Source organism: Haliotis asinina, chromosome 3, assembly GCF_037392515.1.
Source record: "Haliotis asinina isolate JCU_RB_2024 chromosome 3, JCU_Hal_asi_v2, whole genome shotgun sequence".
Lineage (NCBI taxonomy): Eukaryota > Metazoa > Mollusca > Gastropoda > Lepetellida > Haliotidae > Haliotis > Haliotis asinina.
In genome coordinates, this window is record NC_090282.1 from 55449552 (window position 1) to 55474610 (window position 25059).

The following is a 25059-nucleotide window of genomic DNA, read 5'->3' on the forward strand; positions in this document are numbered from 1 at the left end:
GAACAAGTCAACACTTTAACCACTTGGCTACCACTAGGTGGGGTGGTGGTATAGGTGACTCTGTGTTACATAGCATAGACTCAAGTTAAGACATGTCTTTTTCCATGTCTAAAATGTTTTGATTTGCTATTTCTATTAAAAACAAGCTCTGCAACCAAATGAATCAACAATGTCTACTCTATCTTTAACTTGACTAAGGATACAGACACTGTTTTACCACACAATATTGAACCTGCTTAGTCATCTACCGGTAAGCTCATGAACTAATTGCAGTCACTAGCATTTTTCATTTTCTACCATGAACACTGACAAAACGTCTGAATAGAATAATGTCCAGATTCACTAAGAGCTTAAACCATGGGTGTGCATGTTGACACTTTTACAAGTCTTACACAGGGAATCATTAATACATTTTCATGATTTTATGCAGAGGAAAATTCAGTTCAGGTAGGTAACTCTTACAATTGTGTACAAAATCTAAGGATCAAATAGTTCACTTTTGAATACAACTGTCTGTGTTTCTACTAGTCTGTCGTACAGACCCTGAAGTATACATATCCGAGAAAGCCCATGCAAGTCTAGAAAATGTGGCAAGTCTAGATTTCCATAGCTTCTGAAAATGAAGAAAGTCTCAGGGCTCCATTTCATTATATTATGTTTTTTTCACTAAGAACGTTTTTTTCAGTAAAATATGTTCACTTCAGAGACTAGTTGTTAGTCTATGTTTCTACTGGAAATAAGCCATGTTTGTTGTGACATCCATCCATCCATCCATCCATCCATCCATACAGTGAGTGAGTGAGGTTAGTTTTACGCCACACTCAGCAATATTACAGCTATATGGCAGCGGTCTGTAAATAATCGAGTCTGGACCAGACAATCCAGTGATCAACAACATGAGCATCTATCTGCACAATTGGGAACCGATGACACGTGTCAACCAAGTCAGCAAGCCTGACCAACCGATCCCGTTAGTCGCCTCTTACGACAAGCATGGGTTGCTGAAGGCCTATTCTACCCCGGGACCTTCACGGGTCCATCCATCCATCCATCCATACATCCATCAATACATACATATACAGTGTACAGAAGATCTGCTATTTAAAACACAAATATTAAAATGTACAGGAGTCAGAATCATAGATCTTCTTCGCATGATGGCAAGATGCCACAAGACTTACAATACAGCAATCTACTGTATTTGGTGCATGCAAGTGAAGCAGAATACTGCCTTCCTATATGCTTGGATGAATGGGACCACTAATTATTATATTCATCTTAGAATAATTCATTACTGGTTAGTATTAAATTTGCACAGAATGCCAAGTTCTTTTGGAGACAAAGAGGCAATTACTGAAGAAAACAGAATGTCAAATGCTCATCCATAGACCATATATGTGAATTTCTTAAACATGTGAATGTTACGAAAAGCACACACATTAATAGTGCAGCCCTTTGAGGTTTACGTGGTCAGTTATGGGTATCACATGTGTTTCTAATGATGTCAGTGAAATAAGGTGTGGTTGGACACATTAATGAACCTCATGTAACAGTTACGTTACTGAAATACATGTTAAACAAGTGTAGTAGTAAGCACATCATTACACTTTCACATTTTGCAAACACAATTGCAAAAGGCACAGCACCGGGTCATGACTATCTTGTGTACTAAGTTTGGTCAAGTAGCATATATAGCTTCAGAGATGTGCCCCAGACAAGATAACCACCAAACATAGTTTGCACCTAGTCACGTTTCAATGGAAACAGCAAAAAATGAAATTCTGATATACTTTAAAAATAGCTAAAAACTCATCTATGGGAAATGAGTCACATGCGTGGGAAGTTTGGTGAACCTAGCATATATGCTCCAGACGAAGTTTGGGGACAGACGGGCAGAATGAATGCTATATATCCCCATTACTTCGTATGTGAGGGTATATTTAATGTCAGTATTGTAACACACCATTTATCAATTACCAATTATTTGCAGCTGTACTAAAAACAAGACAAACCAAACTTTGGTTATACAGAATTGAAACATATGTCCTACATTCACTCGTAAGAGGCGACTAACAGGATCGGGTGGTCAGACTAGCTGACTTGGTTGACTCATGTCATCGGTTCCCAATTGCGCAGATAGATGCTCATGTTGTTGATCACTGGATTGTCTGGTCCAGACTCGATTATTTACAGACCGTCGCCATATAGCTGGAATACTGCTAAGTGCGGCGTAAAACTAACCTCACTCCTACATTCACAGCATTTTTGTTTGTTACAAATCAAAACACATGAAAACAATGGCCAGATTTACACACCAGTGAAATACAAGTAAATGCAGAGTGGTCATTATCTTAAAATTCCTTCACACATGTGTAAATCTTACAGTCAGATGACATGTAGATTTTAAATATTGTTCATATGGCTGCCAGATGAAACATATATTTCCTGATATAAGTAGATGTTGGAGGTTCATGTGGTGTATATTGATGCATGACAGCTGCTGCAGGTACAAGGCAGCTGTCTCCACCTTGTCAATACACGGCAACAATGAGCAGCTCAATGTATCAAAGATGTGTTCATGTCCTGTCAGAAAAACCTTAAGAATTCTAAGTTTTACCCAATAACGTCCACAGCTGAAGCCAGATCTGGATCTGTTTGGATGTCATTCTCTATCCCCCATGCTCCATTGTCTCCTGCCACAATACCCACATGCGGGAACCCATGCTCATCAAGTTCCTGTCTCAACCTCTGGTAAACAAATAACACATCATGATATTGTGTACAAATAAGTCTTTTCTTCTTAAAAGCTTTGTGTGAGTTAAATGGACCAAACAGTTCCTTTTCAAGATTACTTCGTTAATTTAAGGAGTCCACATATTATTTATGAAAAAAGATGAAAATGTCTCATGGTTGTTGTGCTTTGAAACAGACATATTTTTATGCCATTTTATGCCTTGATTAAATGATACAAAATATCTACAAAACACTTTCACAATATTTGCATGAGGAGGAGACAATATAGGTAGGTAATCATTTTGTTAGTTTAACTATTCTCTTCCCACAGAGGCTACTCGTCATATCTTCCTACAAACCTCTGTTCTAATATACCCCTTTCATGTTGTGAGTGTTCAGGATTCAAGATTGGTTGCAATCAGATTTCGTTGTGCAATCAGCAATCTTGTTTCCAAAGTGATCATTTGTAAGGCCTTCATAATTCCTGTATGCTTCTGGAAAACTAGAACCTTTACCCCAGCACGATGTGCAAATGTTTCATCTGGACAGAACTCAGTCATGGATCAATGGCGTCTTAACAGCCCTCCTTGGCAATGGACAAGCTTGTCATTAGATTCTTATGTGTCACATCAACAAATGTCCCCGGCAGATGAGGGATATTTGTGTCTCTACATTTGCTTGTGTTAGTCAAGTTGGATCTAGTCGATGTAACACATGTTTTGATTGGATAGAAAGAAGCAAGACAATTTGTGTTGTGATTTTTTGACGCTGTGGGATTTTATGAGAATTGAGCAAATATGGCTGTATCAGAACAGCTGTTCATAGGAAGATATGACAAGTTACTTCTATGGGAAGAGAACAGACTTCAACTTGAAGTAAAAAACGTGTATGCAAAGCATTGTTACTGTACCTGCATTAACAGCTTCAGTATCAGACACTGGATATTAGGGGAAGGGCGGGTTAGTTGAGCTGCTGGGTTAGTTGAACCACCCTCTTTTTTGACTTAATGAAATGGGTCACTTGACATTTGATACCATATATAGAGAGGTTACATATTCTGCCTCCTCTTCTCTAGTGGCCATGAACCACGCAGATATTGTTTTCCCTTCAGAGCTGAACATTCAAAATTTGGAGAGCAAAGTGGATTTCCATTCATCAGATATACTTCTTCTCACAAGTTTTAGTATACAGATTGTAAGGATCCCATTAGTAGAACTTTGTGTAAAGTACATTTATCTAGGTATATTCATGAAAGGTTTGAAACATCTAAACACAAGCATTCCTAAAGTGAGAGCAAAAATATCAATATGGCTAAATGCGGGGTACTTTGAGCCATTATATAAGAAAGTGGGGCAAGTTGATCCATGCTCCTGGTGGCTCAACTTACCCCACTACAGAAATCAGATTACCACACTGATAAAAGTTAACACCATCACATGGCTAAGCATCATCGTTGTCTTTTCAGCATGTTAGTCAATGGTCTCGATTGGCGAAGAGGTCTTCAGAGAATTAAGGATAAATGTTAAAAAATGATACAGTGATAGTAAAATATTTGAAAAGGTCACTGTCATACAAGAGCAAAAATCTTGTCTGAAAATTTGATCGTTCTAAGTGCTATTCTTTAATGTTACACTGTTAAGTGTTTCAATGTTTGAAGTTAGTTCTGAAAAAGTTCAATCATGATACAATGATGGTAAAATACTCAAAAGATCACTGTCATACAATTTGTTAAAATCTAAATATTTTAGATATTTAAATACTTACCTTACCATAGGTCTATAGCATGTTACCTCAAGCTTCGCTTGTCAGAGTACATCTGACAGAGTTGAATTGCCATTCAACCTTGAATGGCTTAGTGAACTCAAATTCGATGACTGTAATGATACAGAAGTATCTGGATCTCCCTACTCCACGAGATCTTCACTTTTACTTCCTGGTCCGTAGAGTCCATAGTGGGGAGGAGCATCCAGTGTTGGGAAGGACTAACTGCCCTATGGTAAGGTAAGTATTTAAATATCTAAAATATTTAGATTTTAACACATTTTTACTTACCTTACCATAGGTCTATAGCATGTGGATGTTACAGACCAAGGTAAGTAAGATCGTACCTTATAGGGCGGAGGACGTGTGAGTTGCTGTGCCACCACGAATGGTCAGAAAGTCTGCAGCCCCTCCACATTTTCCACCGCCAAGTCCTGCAAGTAATGGCTAGCAAACATTGTAGAGGACTGCCAGAAGCATCCAGCCATGATGTCGGGAACTGTAGAGTTTCTGTGCAGAGCCATTGTTGATGCTAGTGCTCAAATCTCGTGTGGATTGTTAGACGACAGGTGCGGAAGATTCTGTGCGTCTTAAGCCGCCAGGATGGTCTGCCACAACCATAAGGCTACTGTATTCCTGGTGACTTCACCTCTAGCAGTCATGGAAAACTAGGAAATCCTCTTCCTAGTTCCCCAACGAGGGGAGGACTTCCGGATACATAAATCTGAGGGCCAGACAGAGTAACTGCTCTTCCTGATCCTCTGGTCTGATGTTGGCAGTAAGAGGGAGGATGGTGAATAACCTGTCTGGCTGACCTGGAAGCTGGTTCTTTGCCAGGAAATCCCAGAAGCCTAAGTGTACAGCACCATGTCTGGTCTGTTCAAACCGGACCCTAGTCACATCCAGCGTGTGAATTTCACTAACTCTTGCTGCTGTAGCTAGCGCCAACAGAAACACTGTCTTCCTTGTTAAGTTGTCAAATGATGCCCTGCCCAGCGGTTCATAGGGGCGACCTCTCAAGTGCTGTAGCACGACGTTCAGGTCCCATGTAGGCGGCAAGAATATGCCTTCAACATAGCAAAAAGTTCTGGTATCTTCGAGACCTTCCTATCTCCTCTGACAGCTAACACTGAGTTTAATGCTGACAGGTAACTCCCAAAGGTACTGCCCTTGAGTTTCCGCGAGCACTGTAAATAACGTAAAAACTCCGCCAGGAACTGGGGTGACGCTAACAACGGGTCCTGCGATTTCTGGGCACAGAGCTTTTCAAATGTAGCCAACTTGTCATCATAGAAAGGCTGAGTGGAAGCTCTGTGCGCTCAGGCAATGATCTTCGCCACTTGAGATGAGTTCCCCTTGGTCCTCAAAGTCCTTTGCAGATGGTCCAGGCACATAGATAATGCTGCACTGGATCCGGGTGCAGTGTCCGACTGTGGGGATGGCGTAGCAACTGGTCCCACTCCGGAAGCCTGAATGGATCTTTTCCTGCGAGGCGGCACAGCTCTGGGAACCACAACCTTGCTGGCCACCTGGGCGCGACCAAAAGCAGACGGATCCTCACTGCGAGCTTGATTTTCACTACTACAGCTGGTACTAGCACTGGCAGAGAGAAGGCATATGCACCCAGTCCCTCCCATGAGAGAGTCGACAGCCCAAGCTGCCGCGTCTGGTATTGGAGACACGTACACTGAAAGCGGTGTAGGGAAAACTGGCATGGCTGGGGGCGGGAGGTCCCAGTCGTGACAGGTAACACCCTCAATGTCTCGAATAGGGGCGCTTCTCCTTCCCTCTGCCGGGGTGGCGGGGGCGTCTGTGTTTCACCACTACCACTGGTACTAGCACCCGTGATCCTGACATATGAACTGAAATATCTCCAGGTGAAGCATGGTTGGGAACGGCTTCCCGGGTCGGGAGAGTGCATCAGTTAGGACGTTCCTGCAACCTGGGATATGACGAGCTCTGGCCTCGATGCCATTTGTGACTAGAACGCTGGCTAAGTGGAACATCTGATCCAGCAGGTACTTGGACCTGGTTGTCCCCTGTCTCAAAATCAGCCATAACACAATCGCATTGTTTGAAACAATCAACAGGTTGGAGTGGTGTAGTAGCGGCACCCAGTGGTCTACAGCTAGAATCACTGCCTCCAAACTCAAAGATTGTTGTGCCACCCTGCTTCTACGTCAGACCAGAGCCCCGAGGCTGTCTGATCGTTAAGGTGTGCACCCCAACCCTGGAGTGTGTGTTGACAAATAGTTCGTGGTCCTGCACAAACCCGGTCAAGCAAACTCCGTCGCAGCCGTTCGACTCAAACGTCCACAGGTACTGGTGCAGATGTACTGGAAGCAACAGGCGCGTCTGCCTGGTACAGGAGGAGGTTCCTCTGTAGCGGAAGTAGCATCAGGCGCCCTTTGGTGCTAAGGCCTGTGCTGACGTCAGAAGGCCCAATAGAGACTGCCACTCCCTGAGAAGCAACGGCTCTGACAGTCCCCTGGCTACCAACCGGGAAATCTTCTCCCACCGGTTGAGAGGGATCTGAACACGATCGTACTGTGTCTGGAACAGGCCCCTGATAAACACTAGCTCCTGCATGGGATGCCACTGCGACTTTTCCCGGTTGATTATCCACCCTAACTGTTCTCGGAGACAGATGGCAACGTCTAGCTGTCTGCATAGCAACTGAGGTTCGAACTGGTTGAGTAAGCAATCGTCTATGTATTGGTCGAACTCTACCTGCCTGAGATGAAGAACCGACTGATGGAAGTCGTGAATCTGGTAAATAGCAATGGGGCCGTGGAAATGCCTAAGGGTAGCCGTGCGGACATGTCCCAACAGGCACCCTTCCCTGCCACAAAAACGTCGTCAAGTGCTCCAATTGGGACTCCGTCAGGTCCACAGTCGCTGCTGATGTAGCTGATGCTAGAGCTGAGACTGGTTTCAGGATGTGCCGCAATAGCTTGCATCCTGGAGTCCTGGACCTCATAGGTGGTGAAGGAAGAAATCTTCTAATGGCCTCATCCAACACCGCCCCAGAATCCGCAAAGTCGAGACTATGTACCTTGTAGTCCTGCTTCTTAGACTTAGGCGCCCTGATTGTAGAATTCAGCGACAGCTTGGCGAAGTCTTCATTTTGGCAGGATTGGGCATTAGCCATCATGGGATGTGGCGGGATCATTAGTTCTGGGTCCACTTTAATAGTCTTGGTGCTGTCCACCATTGACGCTGAGGAAGGGCAATCCGGGAGCCTGTCCGCTATCTAGTCATACATGGCCAACAGTGGCAGGTATGAACCTTCCTCTTCCTGCATATGAGCGGGGTCCTCCTCATAGTCAGAGGAGAAGTACTGCTCTTCATCTATATTCCAAGAGATGCCCGATCTGTGCTCTGTCTGTACGCCGACTGTCTGACATGAGGTGGTGATGCCCATCGTGTCCGCGACTGTCTGCTTCTCCTTCTCCAGTGGAGGTATCTAACCCAATGATCCGGTGATTAGACAACGACCATCGGCGCCGACATAGGCTGGATGAACTGCTCCGGGTGGTTCTGGATCTTGACCTCCTGACGCCCAATCGTCTTGTTCTCACTCTATCACTGGTAAAAGCTGGTTGCCCCGTGGCGCTCCAAACGCCAGTGCACCTGACCCTGGCGTTGACTTCTTTAAGCCAAGTGTATCTGTAGGCTGGGATGTGCCCACAGGCGCTGGCGGCGATAATCGGCTCCTCTCTCGGCATCGCCTCTGTAATGCCCGCGATCAGTGGAGGAGCTCTGGTCGGAGGCGCCGGCTGTTCTTGAGATATGCTTGGCGTCATCGATGGGGCAGGTACAAGTAGCACTCTCAAAATCTGTTGCACCTCCAGGTGCGCCAAAGCGTCTGGCCTCGACAAATCCACCCAACCTCCTGGCATTGGAATTGGCATCGGAAGTGTTGCAAGATTCTGTTTAAGTGTCAGCTCCACCCAAGCAGAAGTATCCAACAGAGCCCCAGGTATCTCCAGCGCTGTCTGCATCTCCGGTGTACAGGGTAGAGATACTTTCGATCCAGATGAGGATGCAGGAGAACGTGACATTTTCTGTAATTTCTGTGTCTTCGTTATCCTCACCACGGCCAAAAATGCCTTGAACTCTGTAATAGAAAATCCCAAACACGCTGTACAGTGCTGCAGAAGGATGCATAGGATACTTTAGCACAGTCCGGACAATATGGGTGCGGGGTCCTTGCCGGACTTCAAGCCTTTACAAACCTCAAAGAAATGGCGTGTCAAGCACAACTACTGTAATAAACGGAAATAAAAATGTGATAATAAGCATAAAACCAAAATATCCCTTACCATGTAATGGACTGCTCCATTCACACGTGCAGCAGCTTGTTTGCAACAGACAAGTGAAATAGCTGCCACTTCGAAAAGGAACAGCAAAATTTACACTAAATACAGTGCTAAGTAATACAAAGCTTAGATACAGTGGACATAACTATCAATAGAAACAATCCGCCGACAAATGAAACTGAGGCGGTAAAAATTACGGAGGCAACAACGTAAATAGGAGACACGCTACCATGTCTCTTACGAGGTAGCGGACAAGTGTAAAATAACGAAAATATATGTTATTATCGACACAAAGATTGAAAAATATACATACCACACACTAAGAACCTGAGAGGAATCAGAGAGGAAGCGTAGTACAGTCAAACTTTATCAGCTGGACAAAATATATCTAGCAACCCAAACACGTCTTGATCAGACCACGCTGTAAAAGTGAAGTTCTCGTGGAGTCTGCATGTATGCGCAGTGGGGAGATCCAGATACTTCTGTATCATGACAGTTGTCGATTGAGGGAGCCATTCAAGACTGAATAGGAATTCAACTCTGTCAGATCTCCTACTAAGCAAAGCTTGATGTCATATGCTATGGCCTCATGGTAAGGTAAAAGTTTTTAACGTAATTATAACAAGAAAAGTACATGACATACTTGGTAGAAGTTACTAGCATAATTGCTTGAATAGTTAATGAACACATTGCACTTTACACAGGAATTGTACTGATTATTTTTTAGCTTCCACAGCTTCCAGTTCAACTAACCTGCCCTTCCCCTACAGGTTTACATGAATAAATCCAGTGTGACAGTTTACTGAGACATGTGATACTTACCTTTATGTATGTGGTATTACAATCTCGTTCATTCCATACCTGCATCACAAGAATTCATAAGTGAGAGAACATTCTGTACATGTATAATGCATTTGAATAGCATCACTATTATTGAAACTTGATGGATCTGCCTGTTTCCTTAGTGGCTCCACACCCCAATGTAATCTATATCAAGGTGTGGATATGTAAGACAACCTTCCCAGCTAACACGCAACGTTCCCAACGATATATTTACGTCATGGTTTGGTTACGTTATTGGAACGTCCTTGCATAACGTCATATCACAAATTATGTTACCATGACGACTTCGCAACATATTTTTCATACTTTGTTGCAACGTTCTCATAACATTGTGAGGATGTTCGTTTTATATATTTTGTTTACTTGACATATTAGCTGATGTTTGCATTTGCAGCTGACCATGTAATTATTTATGAAGATGATATTGACTCTAGAACGACTTTTGAATAAATTTGTTTTGTTTGCTTTGTTAAATATGTACAGCTGAAAAAAATATATAACTTTAAACATTTGAAGGTTATGAGAATGTCATTTACAGGTGTTGTCACAACGTTACACTCTATGTAACCAGGACGTCGTAACAGCGTGTATTTCAGACCAAGGTGCAACGTTTGTATATAGGTCTATCTATATAACCATATAGATCTATCTCTTCAGTATATAATAAAGCTTATTCATAGTATTGACATTATTTTTGTTTCATACAATTTATTATTATATTATACACTTATTGTTGTGCTCTTGAAACATGTTTCTTTCAGTGTTTTAACCCACAAGTTCAAAATGGAGGTGCACTGCGTATGACTTCATCATGTGATGTCATAGCCTGTGTGAGTACTTTCCCGCTCGATGACATTACAGTTGTCGTGTGGCTGCCAGTCCTACGGGGTTCTGTGTCTGTTCCTATAATAATATTTACATAAATATTGTCATACTGAGTATAGTACAACACATTTGAAACCATTATACCAGTGTTATTAAACGTAGGCATAACTGTCGCTTGCCCCAAGAGTGCACGGAGGGCTAGGCACATGGATGTAATTCTATCCTTCAAAGAAGGAAGTCTAGATAAGTGGACAGTTCTGCCTTGTGAAATACCATCCCCCTCCCAACCCACGTGGTTATCTTTTCTCATACGCTTCTCTTGCCATAATTTTCCAAAATTTTACTAGGGTTATGATATGATGAAGGCTGATAGATGAATTTATTCTTAATAACACTGAAATATCGATATTTATTAGGGAAAAATCTATCAAGTAATGATATTTCACTGCTCACACTATTATAACAAAACAAGCCAAACATGTATTTAGGGTGCATATCCATTATAGCATTAACCTCCTAGCTGCCACACGTCATTCCCCTTCAATCCTCACTTCCAATAAAATTCTAAATATATCAGGCACACAAATATATACTTCACAGTTGTGAATTCTGTGGGAAATTTCCTGTTTCTTGATACCATGTACTATTGTCTCGGACAAAACTGAAGTGCTCTCAAAATTGGCTTCATCGTAAATGTCGCCTTTTGCAATTCACAGCGTTATTTGCTGTATGTTTTGAAATGTGAAAATTGGATAATCGCTGGGAGTACTGAATTTCAAAAATAGCCTATCACTAATATCAAGTTTTCATGTAATGAGAATTCTGAAACGTTGCCAATGCACCTAGAATCGGTTGGGATGTATTCGAAAACACACTTACAAAGCCGCTTTCCGCCATATTTGATAGTGTTTACAAAATCATGATTCGCTAAGGCCGGTATTGAGATGCCTATTACTATGTATATTTCATTGTCAGCTGCGACAAATGCATCACTGAATTCCTCATATATCTCAGAATCAAATTACAAATGGTCCTTGTCACCAGTACCACCTGTCTGGATAAAACGAAACGAAAGATACTGGGCATGAAAACGAAGGCTGTGCTCGAAAGACTGTGTTTGTTTGAAATGAAAACAAAGAAAAATTCCGATTTTACACCATGTAGCATTTGGGGAAATTTCATTGCTTACAATGGCTCAATACACTTAGTGTATTCAGGGGAAGAGTATCATAGCAGGAAAAACTAAAAACTAAAAATAGATACAATGCAATCATTTGATAATTCATAAAAAAACGTCGTCTCTGTGCAGCATGATGCCACAACTGCCACAAAATCACGCAGAACGACAACAGTACTTATCAGCATTTCTGGCTTCTTCCATCATTTGCAATGTAAACAATAAATACATATAACAATACACAGATAGTCAGAATAATTCTGATTACTTACATCTCACATTTATGTACAAAAGATCCCTGAATCAAGGAAAACGTCCTCGCAAAATCCTGTGTACCCTTGTCAGTGAAGCCGCCATTTTGAAAGAAATCGGTCATCGGTAGTGATGTCACACGTCAACATTGTTGCACATATGAGGCAATTTCTTTGAGTTGAAGATCGGTTGAACAAGAGCAATCATGTTAAATTGGCTCGGTAAGTGTACTATACTACATTTAGAGCCTCGTTCTACACAATTGTTAGAAGATCACATGTAGCACTTACTGCAACATGTGCATCAGTTTCTGTGATGTACAATATACAATATGCTTTGACAAATATTGCAGGGGGTTAAAAATGTTACGGCATGTTCTAATCTTGTGCTTTTGAATAATATTAGATCTTAAAGATAAATTCTTTTTTCAGATGCACACTGTGGCTGAGGAGGATGGGAAAGTGCAAGTCTAGAAAGAAACGTATGTCTTATACTTGAATAAATGGTTCAGTTTAAACAAAAGACGCAACTCTGTTATGTGTTACCAGGGCTCAAAGTAGACAGTTTCGAAAAATCCAAACCACACATTTATAACTGCCGAAATAATTTTTAGAACTGTTGATGATCACTTGACCTTTTTTCAGCATTGAAAATTTAAATCTAAGAAAAACAACAGAAACTATGACTTCTAGCCCTGGACATTGTTATATGAGTATGGTGACAACAACCCAGAAACCTAATACAAATATTTATCCTCAAACTACAGCAGTCAATGAGGTATATATGCCTGTTATTCTAAAAGAAATATCATTCTTTATTACAATACCCCGATGTAATCTAAGATATCTAAGACAACTTAGTGGCTCCATACCCCGATATAATCTATATCCAGGTGAGGATATCTAAGACAACCTTGTAGCTCCATACCCCGATATAGTGAGTGAGTGAGTTTAGTTTTACGTCGCACTTAGCAATATTCCAGCTATATGGCGACGGTCTGTAAATAATCGAGTCTGGACCAGACAATCCAGTGATCAACAACATGAGCATCTATCTGCGCAATTGGGAACCGATGACATGTGTCAACCAAGTCAGCTAGTCTGACCACCCGATCCCATTAGTCGCCTCTTACGACAAGCACCTTTTATGGCAAGCATGGGTTGCTGAAGGCCTATTCTACCCCGGGACCTTCACGGGTGCATACCCCGATATAATCTATATCTAGGTGTGGATATCTAAGACAACCTAGTAGCTCCATACCCCAATGTAATCTATATCTAGGTGTGGATATCTAAGACAACCTAGTGGCTCCATACCCCAATGTAATCTATATCTAGGTGTGGATATCTAAGACAACCTAGTGGCTCCATACCCCAATGTAATCTATATCTAGGTGTGGATATCTAAGACAACCTAGTGGCTCCATACCCCAATGTAATCTATATCTAGGTGTGGATATCTAAGACAACCTAGTAGCTCCATACCCTGATATAATCTATATCTAGGTGTGGATATCTAAGACAACCTAGTGGCTCCATACCCCAATGTAATCTATATCTAGGTGTGGATATCTAAGACAACCTAGTAGCTCCATACCCCAATGTAATCTGTATCTAGGTGTGGATATCTAAGACAACCTAGTAGCTCCATACCCTGATATAATCTATATCTAGGTGTGGATATCTAAGACAACCTTGTAGCTCCATACCCTGATATAATCTATATCTAGGTGTAGATATCTAAGACAACCTTGTAGCTCCATACCCCAATATAATCCATATCTAGGTGTGGATATCTAAGACAACCTAGTAGTTCCATACCCCAATGTAATCTGTATCTAGGTGTGGATATCTAAGACAACCTAGTAGCTCCATACCCTGATGTAATCTACATCCAGGTGTGGATATCTAAGACAACCTAGTGGCTCCATACCCCAATGTAATCTATATCTAGGTGTAGATATCTAAGACAACCTAGTGGCTCCATACCCCAATGTAATCTATATCTAGGTGTGGATATCTAAGACAACCTAGTAGTTCCATACCCCAATGTAATCTGTATCTAGGTGTGGATATCTAAGACAACCTTGTAGCTCCATACCCTGATATAATCTATATCCAGGTGTAGATATCTAAGACAACCTAGTAGCTCCATACCCTGATATAATCTATATCTAGGTGTGGATATCTAAGACAACCTAGTGGCTCCATACCCTGATGTAATCTATATCTAGGTGTGGATATCTAAGACAACCTAGTAGCTCCAAACCCCAATGTAATCTGTATCTAGGTGTGGATATCTAAGACAACCTTGTAGCTCCATACCCTGATATAATCTATATCTAGGTGTGGATATCTAAGACAACCTTGTAGCTCCATACCCTGATATAATCTATATCCAGGTGTAGATATCTAAGACAACCTTGTAGCTCCATACCCCGATATAATCTATATCTAGGTGTGGATATCTAAGACAACCTAGTAGCTCCATACCCTGATGTAATCTACATCCAGGTGTGGATATCTAAGACAACCTAGTGGCTCCATACCCCAATGTAATCTATATCTAGGTGTAGATATCTAAGACAACCTAGTGGCTCCATACCCCAATGTAATCTATATCCAGGTGTAGATATCTAAGACAACCTAGTAGCACCATACCCCAATGTAATCTATGGTCAGGTTGTGGACATCCCGTGCTCCCTGCACCCATTTCCTGATGTATGTGGCCAGGACATTCACATCGTTATATGGGTTCTGCGTGCCATTGCCGATCCAGCCTGGGAAGTTCCATGGCAGGCCATACAACTTGATGCTGGGATTTCTCTGAAACAACCAGAGAGCAACATTATAAGTTGTAACCTTCTTTTGAGGTTAATACAGCCCGATGTACACCTTTTGCAGTTGTGTTACCCCACTGGTAGGTGAGGGTGATGTGTGCTACAAAAATTTGTACATCCCACTGTATTACCTGAGGGAGAAGTATACCATGTATTCATCTTAAAACCATGTTAAATGTACAAAACATCATTTGATGCTATGTTGAAGATTGATAAGCTTGTCACTGACTACAAAAGCAAAATGGTGTCTGACTCTCACGACTCGATTTTTAAAATCAGTGAAACATACATTCAAAACTGGTTAAATATGTTTAAGTATGTTTAATTTTAATATGCAAACAATGTAATGTATAAAACAGTTGAAATAAAGATGCGAAAGTCAGTAAAATACATGCATATATAGTGAACACAAGAAACAGCTAATAACACTGTTTTCAAACTCAGTGAACTGCATGCATCAGATTATGAAGTCACGATACGACTGTTCGTAAAACAAAATCAAATCATTGACAATTGTGTCTCCATCAACTGGGTGAAGAATTTGTTGATATGACAAGTATTTTCCTAATAACAGGCCCAATATAGGACTGACAAGAACTTCTTAATGCTTCTTTTTGAACAAATGCACTGATTACAATGTTAAAAAATGATGAAACAATACAATGTACCCCAATATTCCTGCCAAGGATACTTTGTCAAAAACTTCAGATAAATCTGTACAATGGACTACTAAGATGCAGGTGAAAGAGTATTAGTGTGAGCGATGAAACTGAGAAAGTGACAGAACAGGTTTGAGGACAGTGCTAAGGACAACATTTTTTCAGAACTGAGGGTCTCTGTGACCTGGATCACACAAAGATCTGAACACAACTTTGGTTTGTGTACCTTCTTAGCCTCTGCCATCATCCACCATTCATATCCCCGGTTGTAGTTCTCATCCCAGCTGTTGTGCATGTGGGAGGCCTCTGTGGCATCTGCAACAGGCACAACAGTCTTTTAACCCAGGTTATAGATTACACTTTCTCAATACAATACAGGTTGTTCTTTTGGAAGTCGCAGTGGTTCAGTTAGTTAATCGACTGACAGTGTGTGCTGCCAGTTAGGAGCCTGACTCTGTTAATGAAGGTTTGAATCCTGAATAGGACTCAACCGAACAAAAGGACTAGAATCTGTACTTTACTAAACAGGAGTCATCAGAAGATGACATATATCCCCGGCCTCCACATATCTGAAAGATTATATCCCCTGCCTCCACTGAAAGAACAAATCATATGACAGTTACTTAAAGTCCAGTTTGATGTTTTTTAGACTGAAGTCCAAATCATTTCCAGGGAAATCATGAAAAATATAAAAGACAAAAATCTGTAAAGAGCAAAAGGCACCACGTCAAGATCTGCCTCTCAAATTTTCTAATATCTGCTGAAAGATATTGAACGGTTTTCGAGTTGTGCTCTGGAAATGAAGCCCACCTCTCCCAGACTAAGTCTGAATCATTTCCAAAAAAATGACAAAAATCTGGAAATAGCAAAAGGCACCACCGTGGGATCTGTTTCATGTATCTACCAATTTCTGTTGAAAGATCTTGAACGGTTTTTGAGTGGTGCAGCAGAGACAAAGCCCACTCCACCTTTTGAGACTTAAAGTCTCAATCGTTCCTATGGAAACCCCGAAAAATATAAATGACAATACATGTCATGGAGATAAAAATGACAAAAATCTGTAAATAACAAAAGGCACCACCTTAGGTTATGTTTATTATATCTACCAATTTTGTTTGAAAAGTATTGAATGTTTTTTTAGTTTTGCTCTTGAAATAAAGTGATTATGGATGGACAGAGGGACGAGGCAAGGACTATATCCCTCCTGATTACATGCTAGAGGGGTAAAGTGTAGTCCCAAGTATAACATGTCTTACATTTGACAACTGTCTAAACAGCATTCACAGACACAACACTGACAGCAGTGCTGACAGGCCTCCCTTGACCTTGTCCACTAAAGTGAGTGAATACATTGGCCTTGTACATCACAGTGAGTGAATAGAATGGATTTGTACACTACAGTGAGTGGATACATTGGCTTGTACACCTCAGTAAATGAATACATTGGCCTTGTACACTACAGTGAGAGGATACATTGGCCATGTACACCTCAGTAAATGAACACATTGGCCTTGTACACTACAGTGAGAGGATACATTGGCTTGTACACTACAGTGAGTGGATATATTGGCTTGTACACTACAGTGAGTGGATACATTGGCTTGTACACTACAGTGAGTGGATACATTGGCTTGTACACTACAGTGAGTGGATACATTGGCTTGTACACTACAGTGAGTGGATACATTGGCTTGTACACTACAGTGAGTGGATACATTGGCTTCTACACTACCGTGCGTGGATACATTGGCTTGTACACTACAGTGAGTGGATACATTGGCTTATACACTACCGTGCGTGGATACATTGGCCTTGTACACTACAGTGAGTGGATACATTGGCTTATACACTACCGTGCGTGGATACATTGGCCTTGTACACTACAGTGAGTGGATACATTGGCTTGTACACTACAGTGAGTGGATACATTGGCTTGTACACTACAGTGAGTGGATACATTGGCTTGTACACTACAGTGAGTGGATACATTGGCTTATACACTACCGTGCGTGGATACATTGGCCTTGTACACTACAGTGAGTGGATACATTGGCTTGTACACCTCAGTGAGTGAATACACTGGCCTTGAACACTATTGTGAATTCATACATTAGCCTTGAGTTTGTGAATACACCGGTTTTGAGATCTGCAGTGGGAGAATACATTCGCCTTGTACAAGTTTACTACAAGCCTTGTAGCCACTATTTTCTATTCTATCTAAGCCTATGAGTTCACTACTTTTCTTATCTGATTACAATGTAAGACTATGACTTACTGTAATTTATTGCATAACGATTTGCATCATATCGAACTGGTGTGGTGTTTATACGTTTCATTATTAACATGGAGACATAAGAACAGAGATACATAACGTATAACAGTCCACCTACCAGAACTTTCAGAGTCCCCTCCAATCTCTACCTTCAGAACCTGTAGTGAGGCAGCAAAGTTGGGCTGCAAAAACAAACCACAACCATGACAACACTGTCTTGCATCTACAACATGTACAGCAAGATTCAAACATATTTGGCATTATTGGTAAACAATGTTTCAGAAAAATCTACCTTGTAAGATTTGGACCCCTTGAGCACAAACAATTATCACATCTGTCAATAATGCACAGGCGTTGTATATAACAGAGACTGAACACATACCTTAAACAGAATATCTAACACCTCATTCCTCTGTTGGAGGAGATAAGCCTTCAGCAGTTTAGATGTAGCCTGGAACAAGAAGACCACCATGACATTGCAGCTTGTCATACACACAACATGCCATTCTGAAGCTAACATTACTATTATCAACATTATCGAAATAAGTATAATTTATTTGTGTGTAATAATAAATAATGAATTATGATCTCATCATATCTAAGCTTCATTCTTGATAAAGTACATGATGTGAACAAAATGTCGTAGAGCTTGATATCTACAAGGTATAAAACATAACAAATTTACAAATTCAGCATTATACATACCACACTACAGTTCACATACATCTTCAGAAACATCAACCTTGAACAAATCTTGTAGCAACTTTTTTCTATTGTTCCATCTGTTGAGGTCAGTTATAAATAATGCGCATGTTGTGTAAGCTTACTGTCTAAGCACAGTTTCAGGTATACTTCATTTATATTCCTTTGCTTGTCAGTAGCATGTCTTGATAATCAAAAAGCAGTAAACAGACCTTATTAATAACAGTGTTTACTCAAGTTGATTATTGAGGCATTAGGTGCAAAAGTTAGTGCTGAAGATAGCCACATATCTGTTTTGAATGTCTCAGGGTTTGGCTCTACATTTTGTCAAATGAAGCTGGAAAGCCAGAATCAGACACGACCAAGTAGGTACATCTGATGGATGAGCATGAACACTGTTTAATAATATAATAATGGGTTGATGCTGGTGTTCGACGTTTACCATACACACTGGATTAGTTGTTGATGCTATCAGTTTAGACAGATTGGCAGATGACAGTATTATGAATCTGATTGAAACACTGGTGATAGGATCACAACAGGCCCAAGGGATGTAACCCTGTATTGATAATCATGTCACCTTTGATGACTCAGTGGCCTCTGCCCCCAAACAATCTGAGCAAATGAGAATGAGAAAAGTACATGAATCAATGTTCCTGAGATATATGTGTCAATGTAGAGGCATATTGTCTGCAGTCACATGCACATGTTGAGAGATGTATGTGTGACTGTGAGGTAGTTGGTCTTCAAGGTGTTTTGAACACTATTCTGGTTAAGCCATGGTATGTCAGCTTGAAGTGATGCTAGTCTCCAAATCCTTAATTGCATTGATTATAGTATACACATAAACACATTTAAATTAATTTTCTTTCATAGTAAGTGCCATATGTGAAACAAAAGTGACTTTGCAGGCCATAACATTTTCATGCATCTATTTTACCCCAAATGAAATATCTTTCATAACAAAACTATGCTTTCAGACTCATGACGCCGATAATCACATGAACACAAGTTATGTATATTAATGAACATTTTGTTTTACAACAGTCATTCTTGGAAGTGTGCCACAATGAGCCTGTCCAGAAGACGATTCGATCTGCTGCTAACGTGAAGACAATGCCAGGTCTTACCCACATGATCCATTATTTACCTTGCACTGGGGATCATTATGTGAATTCTAATCACCTTTCTGTTCTTGGGATTTTCTACTGTCAACACACATTGCTGACTTTACCATATTTTCTCAAAATATGATTGGTAACCATCTCCTCTCAATATACTTGCTTGGAAAAAGACCATGAAGACCGTTTTCACAAACTTCCACATGCTTAGTTGTAGGGCCTTTTCCACAGGTTGGAATGCCACATCTTTCCATCATTATGTTTTATTTTATGTTAAATATATTGATCAGTATGTACAAGAAAGGCTAAGGCAGCTGGACTTCCAAAATGAAATTTTAAAAGGACTGATTTTTGAATGAAAATATGGAAAATGTCATATTTCATCCACTTTATTTTTGGCATAAAGTCTTTGAATTGCTTGAAAATTCAAATTTACTTAAGTATTTGCAAAAAATCATGATGAAATTTCTCATCCTACTGATTACCTTGTTTTCCAGAAAAAAGCGCACTTTCTGTACTCCTTACGTGACAACATATCATAAATGTTTATCACCTTCACATGGATTCAATGTTATTTTTTTCTGAAAAATATAAATTCACCTTTCTTGAGAAATCTGTTGACCAATAACAGCTAAAAACGTATTATGTCAGTCATAGTGGACATTTTGTAAGTTAATTTAACATCTGGTTACCAAAAGCATAAGCATCAAAAGTATAGTTGTCATGTCATAATTCGTTGTCTTATATGCATGTGTGGTATTAAAAGTAATATTTAGAATCCTTGTGAGAAGGGCTTTCAAAGATTTGGTTATTTAAACAGAAATATTTAAGTGAGGTTATTTTGATTATTTTTTGGACAACAGTGGCCATTTTGAAACTGGCAGCCATTTGAAAATGCCACAAGGCATGATATCACTACATTTAAAATCCCTGTGAGATGAGCATTCATTGGATATATCACATGGCATAATTACTGACAAAATATCTGTTTGCATAATTTTAATGATTTTTAATCAATAATTTTTGAAATGCCACAAGGTACAATTTGCAGAACTTTGTATCTTGCACATATAGTAATGATGTTCTGAAGTCTGTTAACACAGGAAAATTCAGCTCTCTACTTATTTTTTTTCCATTGTTACCTACTGTTCGTGTCTAATACTCTTGGCCTAGTTGGTTGGGTTAGAATTTGGACATGCATGTACAGTAGGATATTCATCATATTTCAGGATAATAAATAAATTCATCTGTAAAAAGAAATGACCAATTCCAGTTGGATGATAAAGCTATATTATTTGCAGACAGGTAAGTCTTGGTCTCAGGGCTGGCAAGATTTACATCCAACCAGTACTGTGATCTGGATGAAATTTTCCATACCCTGACAATATGGTGTTACATGGTATTATATCTAACTAAATACCACTTGATAGAGTCTTATCATGTATCTTTTGAGAGTCCACGCCAAGTCAGGCTGAACAGTGATGAAACACTTTTGACTGAGGCCATGGAGAGGTGAAAATGGCTTCACTATATGGACCATCTATCTTCACATGTGATGTATTACAACATTAGACGCTGTTATTTAGGCAGATGTAATACCATTCTATAGATACTAACACAATTTAAGTTCCATCTGTTGGGTTTAAGTTGTCTTTGATGCTGAGGCCAAGTGAGTGAGTGAGTGAGTTTAGCTTTACATCGCTTTTTAGCAATATTAAAGTAATATCACGGCGGGGGACACCAGAAAATGGGCTTCAAACATTGTACCCATGTGGGGAATTGAACCTGGGCCTTCAGCGTGACGAGCGAACGCTTTATCCACTAGGCACTAGTGTCGAGTGTATCTTGTACCAGACGGCCTGTACATGTACTCTAAGTATGATGAACAGCAACCTTTTGTGGTGATATTTGCTTTGGTGTATATGTAAAAGCTTTTCCAGGCCAACAGAAAAATGCATCAGGATAGACAGATGTATTTATACGTTCTGAATCCTGTTTTGTGTAGCGTTTTCACTTTTAGACATAACCAAGCTCAGCCGCAGTCACAGGCCATTGTTCACAGGCCATTGTTCACAGAGTTTTTAAGTGATGTACTCACAATTAATGTGGTTACATTATGGTATACACTTGTGGCTTCTGATTGTTCACTATGATCATAGGCGCTGCATTTGTAATGCGAAGGCATGGTTTTCGCCAGTGGATAAAGAGCCATGAATAATACCGTTTTAGGCCCACCAAACAAAACATGGGCTACCTAAAAGTGTTGATTGTCTCAGTGAGCATCTATGTACCAATATGGTCTCTGGTTGTCACTTACAACACGGTGAGAGCCCAAGATCTTCACACTATCTCTCAGCCTTGAACATAAGCTTTATGGAAACTAGTAATTTAAATTGTTGGCATTTTTACAACAAATTAAGATCATTCCTGACACTTTCATTTTGTGGACAGGGTTAATGTTAGAGTTGAGTTTTCAAAACTGCAATCCATAAAATACAAACAAATTTACTTTCCTATAGTTTATAGAAATATTTCTAACTAAATAAGAAACAGTATATAATCGATAGGGACGACTGGAAGTCTTTCCTGATCCTGTTTCCGAGGACATGATCAAGTGATGACTGCAAACAGACCTGTACTGACTAGCGACCAGTTATCACTGTGTACCAATTATCGACAACACCTGGCTGTTGCACTTGCGCAGACAGCTTTACTTGTACTTAAGTAGTATGTCACATACTGACACGTCCAAAAAACGACAGGTTACATGAGTTAAAATTAGTGTGAGTATTTTATGTTGTAGACGTTACAAATGTGAATCCACTCGGAAGACAAGACCCAAACATGTTGGGGTATGTCACGTGACCATTAGTGTATTGACATGAAATTTCATAAACGATGAGAATTGAATGAAAATGGCTGTGTTGTGAATGTATGACTTGACAATTCAGTCCACAAAAAGTGCAGGGCCCTGTTTCACAAAACTCTCGTAAGCCTAGGATCTCGTAACTTTCCTCGTAGCACTTGCACCTCCTATGTTACAGTATACCAGGTGCAAGTGCGACGAGAAAAGTTACAAGATTTTAGCCTTACGAGAGTTTTGTGAAACGGGCCCCAGATTTTAATTTGTCTGAACATACCCATAATACCAACTGTCAATCACTTAACTTTGAATTGACCCAAATGTCCATCTTGGTTTTATAGACTCGACAGGTGCAGACGATACCATGCAGACGATACTGACAAAAGATAACTGTCAGTTTTCATCTTTATTTTTATGTTTTCCCCCGAGAAAACAAACACCGGAGAAAAAATGGAAATTTTTTCTCAAAATGTCAAGTTTGATAAATTCCCATCAGCTTATATCAGCATCCCTCAACATTCACAATGAGAGCGAGTTTTGTTCTTTTAAACTTCCTTTTCTAAACAAATTCCAGTTATGAAATTTCTTAAATATGTGAAGGTTTGAAACACAATAGTGTTATTACCAAGGTTATGTCAAATTAGGTGAATAACTTCAGAAATGGCGATAATTGGTCTTGTTAGTTGTAGGGATCGCACAATATACACTACCGCGTTTCGGAGAAATGCGATCGACAACTGTAAACAAGCAGAAAACATTGGTGAATAGCTGATCTATCATCAAGATAAATTTTATTTCATTCTGTGAAGACATAATGCAGCAAATCGCTAAATAAACGCACAAAAATGGCAATAACTGGTCGCTAGCCAGTACAAGTATTAAAGGGGCACTGATGCGGAGCAATTTCCGTGGACTGGTTTAAACTTTTGTCATTGTTTTTCTCCCGTGAGTACCCGGATGATATCCCAGAATTTGTGACTGGTTCGTGACCTCTGCTGCGCAGTCCATATGCGCAACTGAGAGTTTACTTATAGAATTATCAACTAAGGTGAAGTCATTTTTACTTCATTACAAATGTATTATGAAAACAAATGAAATACTTTGAAGGTTAATCATCTGCCAGTGGTAGAAATGGTAAAAAAGTATTAGGACGGTAAAACAACGAAGCCAGTGTACGTCTCTATCTTTTGTCTCATAACCCTAATTAGTTTATTGTCATATTTGTATGATTTTGAAAATTAATAAAAGAACACACGGTCTGCTTATACTTAGAATAGTAAATTTCTAACATGACAGTAACATTTACACATTGTATAGACTGCCAATAGGGATCCTATTTCACACACATACGCGATCTAGTGTGTGTTTTCTGTCATCTAGATTCTGCTGAATGCTACAACACAAATAAAATAAAACAAAATGCAAATAATGAATGTAACACAGACTAATTTTATATCAACAATGTCAGGCTGTTACCTTGTTCAGGAATGTATCCATCAATATCCACATAAAAGAACAATATTCCATTCATCTGCAGCTGGTAAATAATCCTGCTCTGTGTCGTGTGACTTACAAAAGTCTAATTTGCGAAAAAGTAACACATCATTTCACGTCTTTCACATTGGTGAAAACCTGATAAACCTCTCAATGGTCACCCAAGATAGCAAATCTGGCAACTAATTGTATGATGTCCACCATTCTAAGTAATTTAGTTAACCAATAATGATCAATCAATCAATAAACGTAATGGTGCTTAATTCTTTGAAGGGAGGATGTTGTTTTTACACTTGCACTTTACGACAGGGTGTAGTCCGAATAGATTAGTACATCTACACACACTGCCTTTGGACAAATCCGCTGCAGAAGATAAAAGTAATTAATCAATCAGTGTGTTATCGGTTAATCCTTTGATCGATGTTTGTTTTAGTAACTCAGCTGATAAACTCTCTTGCATCACTTACATGCACATATTACATAAAATACAGTACATTTGCCATTACAAACCTTAATTCATAAGGTTCAGTATTTACTCCAGACAGGAGAAATGCCAAATGGGAACCTTTGTTGAGTAACCTGAGTATTGTTACTACTAATTATACCTGTTATAAATTCATTAACTGACCATCCAGAGAATGGTGACAAATAACATGTGTAGGTTTACACCATCAAAAGCGAGTTACAGCATGGAAGATATAATCTCTGTGTTGCACGCAGCCAGAAAAACACTTATGGGCCGACTCTGTTTTGAGGATACCAACGAAACTTCGTTACATAAGGAATACATACAGGCATTTGCTGTGTACTTGGGTAAACAGGTGTTATCAGTTTTTTTATGTAAGAAAGTTTTCAGATGACAAAATCATCGCTTTTAGTTCACAAATTCAAAAAAATCAACTGTGTGTTTTTATTATCAAAGATAATAAACCAGGGTAGCTACCATAGCTACCAAAATTTACATTATAAGCTATAACATTGTGTCAAGGGAAATACAGGGTTTTATCAGTCCCAAGTAAGGTTGTATTCCCTCCGGTTCAGAGAATACAACCTTACTCTGGACGGACAAAACCCTGTATTTCCCCAGACACTATGTGATAACAGCTCAGGGAATACAACCTTACTCGTGACTGATAAAACCCCATATTTCCCTCGACACGATGTGATAAAGCATTTATCTAGCTGAATGTTTTCAC

At 39.9% G+C, this 25059-nt stretch overlaps 1 protein-coding gene across 1 annotated transcript in view; it reads right to left on the minus strand.

Annotated features, from left to right (window-relative positions):
* Nucleotides 1–25059, minus strand: part of LOC137278187 (galactocerebrosidase-like) — a 52652-nt gene that overhangs the window by 26323 nt on the left and 1270 nt on the right. Inside the window, exons 2-7 of the mRNA XM_067810385.1 lie at nucleotides 18066–18134; nucleotides 17802–17865; nucleotides 15638–15726; nucleotides 14574–14738; nucleotides 9639–9677; nucleotides 2618–2748 (exon numbers count right to left, since the gene is read on the minus strand). Of these exons, the coding sequence (XP_067666486.1) occupies nucleotides 2618–2748; nucleotides 9639–9677; nucleotides 14574–14738; nucleotides 15638–15726; nucleotides 17802–17865; nucleotides 18066–18134 (557 nt within the window). The remainder of the gene's footprint in view (nucleotides 1–2617; nucleotides 2749–9638; nucleotides 9678–14573; nucleotides 14739–15637; nucleotides 15727–17801; nucleotides 17866–18065; nucleotides 18135–25059) is intronic.